Raw genomic sequence first — 8,015 nt, forward strand, 5'->3', positions numbered from 1 at the left:
ATGAGGTTTCACAGGGCTGGAGAGAAAAGAGGAGGAGCTTAAAATGAATAGAGTCTCTCCTGCCTACAGCAACACAGCAGGAGGCTGTTCGTGCGCGCGCGTGTGTTACACCCGAAGGCAAGTTTCACATGTCACTGTCAGTCTTTTTATTTTCCACTGGTATTGTAGTATTGTGTAATGTGGCAGCTTTAATTCATACGACAGCAGGCCTTTCATTTTTTTTAATCGATTAGTTACACGCTAAACACTTCATCTTAACTAGACAACTAGCAAAGCTAAAGTTGAAACCAATCAAATTTTGGTTAAACCGACAAAGACGACTAGAAACAAAGTATCAAAACGAAGTCTCCAATTAGACCATAAACGAGCCACGGCGTTACTTTTGTTATTTTCTTTGTAGTGACTCGTTCTAAACTCTCATGATGACGGCTGCAGAGGAAGTTGACGATGTGCCGTGCAATGCATTATAGGAATTGTAGGCAACCTGGGGTGTCACTTGTTAGTACTAATGTTTTTAAGGAAATAATGCGCATTGTGAGAGCAAAGCTGAGAACCACGTGGCAGAAGTGTTCAAATGGGATGTATCCTGTTCCCTCCCTATCTGATTAGTCCGTGATAAGTTTGGTCTTGTAGCACTGCGGTGTTTACTTTTACAACCGCTGAGTGAGATGCTACGTGAGCAGCAGCGGTACAGGTGGGTGTGCGGATCTCTGCGGCTTACGACACTGGCATGCACCAGTAAGCCTCAAAGGAAATATCGCTTTTAAAAGCAATTAAAATTAATGTAAAAACAGCATTACTATTTTTATTATGGTTATTATTATTATTATTATTATTAATATTATCATCTGCGTTGATGTTGTTAGTAGAAGCAGTAGATTTTTAGGGGCCGAACACGTTTTCACGTCCTCCGCGCCGTTTTAAATGTTTTCCTATGTAAACATGAACTAGACGGAAGCGTCTCGCTGTTTTTTTCAACCTCGCGCACAGGCGCGCCGCGTTTTTAAGACGCGTTGTCACGTTGAAGAAGTCCAACTTTTAAAAACGCGTCTCGAGAATCCTGCGAAAACCTCTCTCTGCCATTCGTCGACCGGTGTCTAGCTCTTTTTAACGCAAGTACTCTCTTAATTGTGTATTTACAAGTCAGTTATGCACCTTTGTTACTTAAACGCCCAGAATTCACCGAGACGTCGGACATCTGTCATGTTGTTTTCTGCCTGGCTGCCTTCGGCATTAGGGACGTCGCCTGATAGTGTTTTACGGGCATAAGGGCACTAGGGCGAAAGGGAGGTGTCTGAGAGAGAAGTATAGAGGCAGGGAAAACAGACGCTGCAAATCTGTCAGAAAACAAGTGCCGACGCAATCGGTAAGCAGTTGAATAGGCGTCTCTCGATCTCATTTGTGCATCGGAATACTCGTCTCTTTGCATGTTGCGTTGGGTGGCTGGGATTCCTCTTTGTGCTATGTGTTTGGCTAGAACTGTACTCGTTCCCCTGCTATACTCTCTTGTAAATTCCATCTGTGTTTGTTGACAGCCGCCATGAGATTGTGGTAGCCTATAAACATTTGGCCTGTCCGGATGCATTCCATCTTAAGCATCTAAATATATCAGTAGTTGTTTTTGTATGTCTGGCTTTTGGGCTCTAGAGTCAAGTGTGTTCATGTAGATTTGTTAATATATCCTTGTCTGTGGTTGTGGTTTGTTATCTGCATGCTTGTGTATTTGTATGGCTTTGAATTCTCCCATGACTCATGATTTTACAAGTGCAGTGCGGAGGAGGTGTGTTGCAAAAGCTGAATTTCAAATGCAGAGCCTGTGTGTGCTGCGGTCTCTATCAGTGCTGGGTGTGTGGATGTGAGCGTGGGGAGGGGAGGAATAAGCCGGAATGTGTGTGGGTGGTATACCGAAATGATCATGTGGTCAAACCGGGCTGTCAAGGCAGGTGTGATGCGGTTTGCACTGTGATGTCGTACTGATATTTTCTGCTTTGTCTCATCATGAAATGTCCTTTATATCTACTTTATCTTGTATCATTCTCCTTCTATCTGTCTCCTAGGTGCCCTGGGATGCACAGTGTCTCTCTGTATTTGTCTGCATGAGGAGGAGAGGAGCAGATGAGGTATCGCACAGCGGCACACTGTCAGTGTCAACATTTCCAAATGCAATAAAACGGATAACGGAAAGCGTGTTTGCATTAACCAAAGCGGTCACCACATGATCTCTTTGATGACGTGGCACGATGAAAATGGAGCTGAGGTGCTTCAAGCAAAAAGGGCAATTAAAAGTTAGGCAAAGGCTGTAATGCCTCATTGAAATACCAAATCAAGCCCTCCAATGCACAGTCCAACAACGAGACACTCCGCATCAGCCACTGTAAACCACTCATAGGGATGGAATGGTCTTTAGAGCGAATGAGGGAGTTGGTGGCAGGTGGCATGCAGTCAGTACGGGAGTGTGAATCCAGCGCCCTGGGCACTGCTCTTTGTCTCGCCCTTCTGTTTATCTGGTACTGCTACCGCGTGGGATGCGAGCATGCTGCACCTTCGCTTCATGGCGGCTTCACTCCAGAGCACCGAGGCAGTGCCGTGCCCGGCGGAGTTCTAGCCACGGACCTCTCGGGCCGTGGAGGCTCACTGAAACTCCGTAAGGCCAGCGGAGGAAGCGGAGTCAGTGAGGAAGAACTTAACGGCTTCGTCTACTGCCAGTCACCCGAGTGCTTCCGTTGCGCCAAGCCCGGAGAGGGGCTGAACCAGCGGCTCTACCACAGCCTGCAGGAGTACGCCAAACGCTACACCTGGGCCGGCATGGGTCGTGTGCACAAGGGTGTGCGCGAGCAGGGGCGCTACCTGCTCTGCAGCCGCCCCTCCATCCAGAAACCGGAGGTCTTTTTCCTGCCAGATCTTCCCTCTGCTCCCTTCTTCTCACGAGAGGCACAGAAGCACGATGTGGAGCTTCTGGAGAGAAGTTTCCCTGCATTGCTGGCTGAATTTGAGAGCGTGTACCGGCTGCCGTCAAATCGAACCGGCTCTTCAATTCCACCTGGCTGGAAGGTTAACAGCACACCTCGAGGCCAGTGGTGGACCTTCTATTTGGTGAACCAGGGCACTCCGATGGTGCTGAATGCCAGACGTTGTCCAAGGACATGGAGGGTGCTTGGGCAACTCCGTACCTTTATTGCTAATAATGTGTTTGGCAATGCCTGCTTCTCAGTGATCAGCCCCGGAGCCACCATCACTGAGCACTACGGTCCAACCAACGTACGCCTGCGATGCCACCTTGGTAAGATATATTCAGTATGTACACTACCAGTCAAAATGTTTGGACATACCTACTCATTATTTATTGTTTTCCATATTTTAAAATAATTGGGAAGCAATCAAACCTGTGAAATAACAATTGGAAGTATGGGATAAAAAAAGAGATACGATTTGCTTAGATAACAGCTTTGCACACTCATTGTCTAAACCAACTCCATAAGGGCCTAGCATGCTTTTAAAACCATATTGAAGGAGTTCATATGTATGATTGGCACTTTTTGACTGCTTTTCCTTTACTTTCTGTTCCAAAAAAAGAAAATGTGACACAAGTAGCAGTATATTTGTCTCAAAGTAATTTCTTGCATTTAAGCACAAGTCTTTAGCTCAAAAGGTTTTTAAGATCATGAGTAACATAAATTCTCTCAAGTGTGACAAGAACTTTTGACTGGTAGTGTATGTGCCATATATATAGTATGTGAGAGCAGCAATATACAGTATGTGTAAGTGTCTAAGTGCCTGTTTAATGTATAGACATTTTCTCTGTGTGTGCAGGACTGAAGGTGCCCTCTGGTTGTGAATTGATAGTTGGTGGAGAGCCGCAGTGTTGGTCTAAGGGAAGCTGCCTGCTGTTCGATGACTCTTTTCTTCACACTGCATTTCATGATGGTGAGAGAGAAATTATGATTCATTACAATTATTCAAAGGAATATTCCAGGTTCAATCCATAGCATTTGTGGCATAATGTTGATTGTCACAAAAATAATTTTGACTCTTTTTCTTGAAAAAGAGCAAGTACATGAATACTTGCTACAAGAGCAAGTATATGAATACTATCGAGCGAAAAATCAAATTGAAGATAAACAAAATGCACTCCTGGTCAACACAGAACGGTTTCAAGTTCTCACAAACAAAAACCATCTGTATGCATTTCTGTTGGCTTCATTCGCTACACAATGAACCAGAACTGTTTATTGAGAGTCCCCATTAAAGTTGTTAAAGAGAACAGGTTTCTTGGTATCACTTTTAACAACAAACTGTCTTTTATTCCTCACATTAAATCACTAAAAAATAAATGTTTTAAAGCTATGAATGTTTTAAAGGTTTTATCCAAAAACAAATAGGGAGCAGACAGCTCAACTCTCATGAACTTGTACAGAACCATGGTACGCTCAAAGCTGGACTATGGAAGTATAATTTATGGATCAGCTAGGAAGTCATACATACGACTTTTGGACACTGTACACCACCAAGGTATACGACTAGCTTTGGGAGGCTACAGAACATCACCAATCCAAAGTCTCTATGCAGAAGCCAATGAACCTTCCTTGGAAATCAGATGCCTAATGTTGGCCTTACAATATGCAACCAAACTTAAAACAAATAAAGAAAACCCAGCCTATTCAGCAGTTTTCCCACTTCAGTATTCAACAATATATGAAAACAAAAACAAGTTTCATTCGTCCATTTGGCCTATGTATAAAAACCCATCTGGAGAATCTGAAAGTGGATCTAAACAGTTTGGAACAGATACATTAATGCAAAATTCCTCCATGGGATCTCAAATAGCCTCAAATCCATCTGGATTTAACAAGGAACCAAAAATCCAAAACGCATCCGAATGATTTCCATCAACAATTTCTGGACATAAGAGCAGTATACCCACAACATATCCCAATATACACAGATGGATCTAAATCTGGAAATAAAGTGGTGGCAGCTTTTGCAACAAACCAACTGTGTCAGGGTATCTGCATCGCCGACCAAAGTTCAGTTTTCACTGCAGAGTCAAACGCTCTACTACTGGCACTGAAGTTTATTGAGACTGCTCCACAAAAACTTTTTTTAATAATAACTGATTCAAAATCATGGCTTGAAGCATTGAAAGCTACTAAAACTGATCAACCAACAATCGTGAAGATTTTAATCAAACTGTCATCTCTTGAAGCAAAGAGTTTAAATATTATTTTTTGCTGTGTACCTGGACACTCAGGAATCTCTGGTAATGAACAAGCAGACAGAGCTGCCAGAGAAGCACTATCTACTGAACCAGTAAAATGTCCTATACCTTCCACAGATCTGAAACCAACTCTGAATGTATATATCAAAAACAAATGTCAGTCGGAGTGGGATCAATGTTTAAACAACATATTATGGGAAATAAATCTTGTTATTGGAACAAGATATGTGTTCCCTTTTTAATAATCACTGGAGTCGTATGCATTAATTTTATGCTGCCTTTATGTGCTTTTTGGAGCTTCAAAGTTCTGGTCACAAATGCACTTGCTTTGTATGGACCTACAGTGCTGAAATATGATTCTAAAACTCTTAGTTTGTGTTCTGCAGAAGAAAGAAATTCACACATCTCGGATGACATGAGGGTGAGGAAATGAGAGAATGTTCATTTTTCACTTGAAATGATAATTCTCATTTACTTACCCTCATACCATCTCAAACTTGTATGTCTTTATTTCTTCTGCGGCACACAAACCAAGATATGTTGAAGAATGTCTGAGGTGTTTTTTTTCCATACAAAATTTTCAAGCTCCAAAAAGGACAACAGGCAGCATAAAATGAATCCATCTGATTCAATTGGTATAATCCATGTCTTCTGAAACTATACGATGGCTTAGGGTGAGAAACAAACCAAAATTCAAGTCCTTATTCACTCGCGCATCACACACATTGTTCACACGCTTCCTTGTGAGAGCTTGAAAGTTTTGATCCCCATTGATTTGAATTGCATGTATAAAACACCTCAGACATTCTCCAAAATATCTTTTTGTTCTGCAGAAGAAAGGAAGTCATATGGGTTTGACAGGGCATGAAGGGGTGTAAATTATGAGAGAATGATCATTTTGGGGTAAACTATTCCTTTAATCGCTTATTAAGCGCCATTACAGGAAAGCACCACTCACATTTAGTTCAGAAAGTGAACTTGTTGGTATTTACCATTGACTTCACAAATTACACATATGTTTGTTTGCTCAGGTTCTGCAGAAGATGGTCCAAGAGTTGTATTCATGGTGGACCTCTGGCATCCAAATGTGGCAGCAGCTGAAAGACAGGCACTGGACTACATCTTCACCCCTGGACGCTGAGAGAAAGTGGGAGGGAGAAAAAAAGATTTCTTTTGAAAAACAACATGGGAAATGCGATAAATGCAAAGTTCAATTGAGTGTAATGGGAAAGATTATGGTGATAAGCACATTGCTTACTTTCTCTAGTAAATGTACCTTTCTAGTATACAACTTTCCCTAAAGTAGAGACTTTGATGTACCATCACTATAGGACATTTTCAATGTTTACAGACCACTTGAAGTCTAACCTTAGCAAAAACCTTTGCGTGACCGTTGCTTGAGACGAAGCCCTTGAATCTCCCTGCGGGTTAGCTGCAATATGCAGGGTCTTGTTATACCCAATGAGTGTAATTTCACCTAAAGCATTGACAGTCAAACGCACATGGAAATGCACTTTTTTTTTCCAACTCTGGTTGCTATAGCCAGGTAGTATTGTATAGGAAGCACAGTACAATGTTTGGTCTGTACATTTTTACTGAAGTCAGGCTCACATAAACAGTCGTAAAACGACATAAGCTGCATTGACATGGGATTTGATGTTTACAACAAACTTGCGTAGATATATGGCAGAGAGTTTTTGAAGGGAAGCACTACCAGCTAACGTGTAAAATGACCTCCATTAAACGCACTAGCGGCAAGTTATTTTGCCATGCCTAAGCCAGGGTCGGATCATTCCGGTTAGGATGAAAACAAAGCACATCAAATCAGCCTGCTTTCCACTTTACTCTTTCCTACCCTGAATTTTCCAATAAAATCAAAACACGTATCAATCGCTTTGTATTTCTGTACAACAACAGTGGGACACAGTGCTTGTTATTTTTCAGAAAACAATATTATGGCTGTTTATATGTGCTAGGTTCAACCTTATTGTGCTTTGTTGTACTGCTTGTAAACAGAGCTTTCGTGGTTGTTGCATTGATATTGGCACATTCCTTTTGTAAGACGACAGACCGTTTTGAGACAGTTTCGTGAGAAGTGACATTTTATATCATTGTGTGACTTTTGGAGATGCAAATCAATTTTATGATGATGTTCCTACTTCCATGTTTCCAATGATGTGCCATGGATGAGTAATTCTGTAGATTTAATAAAGAATTGATTTGCGGCATATGCAGTTTGTCCTTTGTCAGATATTTTTTTGTATTTAAATATTTCCACACATTGCATAACATACACAATGGGCTTTTGTATTTATGCAAATTAGCTTCTGAATGTGTGAGTAATGGTCAGGTTTTGCATACATTGTGAGGACCAAATTGTCCCATAAGGAAAATGGCTTAAAGGAATAATTCACCCAAAAATGAAAATTCTCTCATCATTAACTCACACTTATGTGATCCTAGATGTATATGGCCTTCTTTCATCTGCTGAACACAAATGATGATTTTTTGAAAAATCTCTTATGGTCCATACAATGCAAGTAAATGGGTGCCAAATTTTTGAGTCTCCAAAAATCACAAGTCAACATTATAGGAATCCATAACACTCTTGTGATTAAATCAGTGTCTTTAGAAGCGATATGATAAGTGTGGATGAGAAACAGAACAATATTTAAGTCATTTTTTACTATAAATTCTCCCTGCTCAATCGCCACTTTCACATTCTTCTTCTTGTGTTTTTGTTGATTCACAGTCTTCATGCATATCACACCCTACTGGGCAGAGAGAAGAATTTCTAGCA

The 8,015-nt window shown here is 41.3% G+C and overlaps 1 protein-coding gene across 3 annotated transcripts; it reads left to right on the forward strand.

The window, feature by feature from the left end:
• Positions 1-341: 341 nt before the first annotated feature.
• asphd2 (aspartate beta-hydroxylase domain containing 2) lies at positions 342-7,443 on the forward strand. Of its 3 annotated transcripts, none has more exons than XM_051669603.1 (4): positions 342-694; positions 2,058-3,280; positions 3,811-3,924; positions 6,247-7,443. In XM_051669603.1, the coding sequence occupies exons 2-4, from the start codon at positions 2,392-2,394 to the stop codon at positions 6,354-6,356; spliced, it is 1,113 nt and encodes a 370-aa protein (XP_051525563.1). In that variant the 5' UTR covers positions 342-694; positions 2,058-2,391; the 3' UTR covers positions 6,357-7,443. The 3 variants fall into 3 exon arrangements, with proteins under 3 accessions (XP_051525563.1, XP_051525564.1, XP_051525565.1); XM_051669604.1 differs by lacking the exon at positions 342-694 and adding an exon at positions 1,160-1,366; XM_051669605.1 differs by lacking the exon at positions 342-694 and adding an exon at positions 1,382-1,943.
• The last annotated feature ends 572 nt before the right edge of the window (positions 7,444-8,015 follow it).

This window comes from Myxocyprinus asiaticus, chromosome 33 (genome assembly GCF_019703515.2).
Source record: "Myxocyprinus asiaticus isolate MX2 ecotype Aquarium Trade chromosome 33, UBuf_Myxa_2, whole genome shotgun sequence".
Classification (NCBI taxonomy): domain Eukaryota; kingdom Metazoa; phylum Chordata; class Actinopteri; order Cypriniformes; family Catostomidae; genus Myxocyprinus; species Myxocyprinus asiaticus.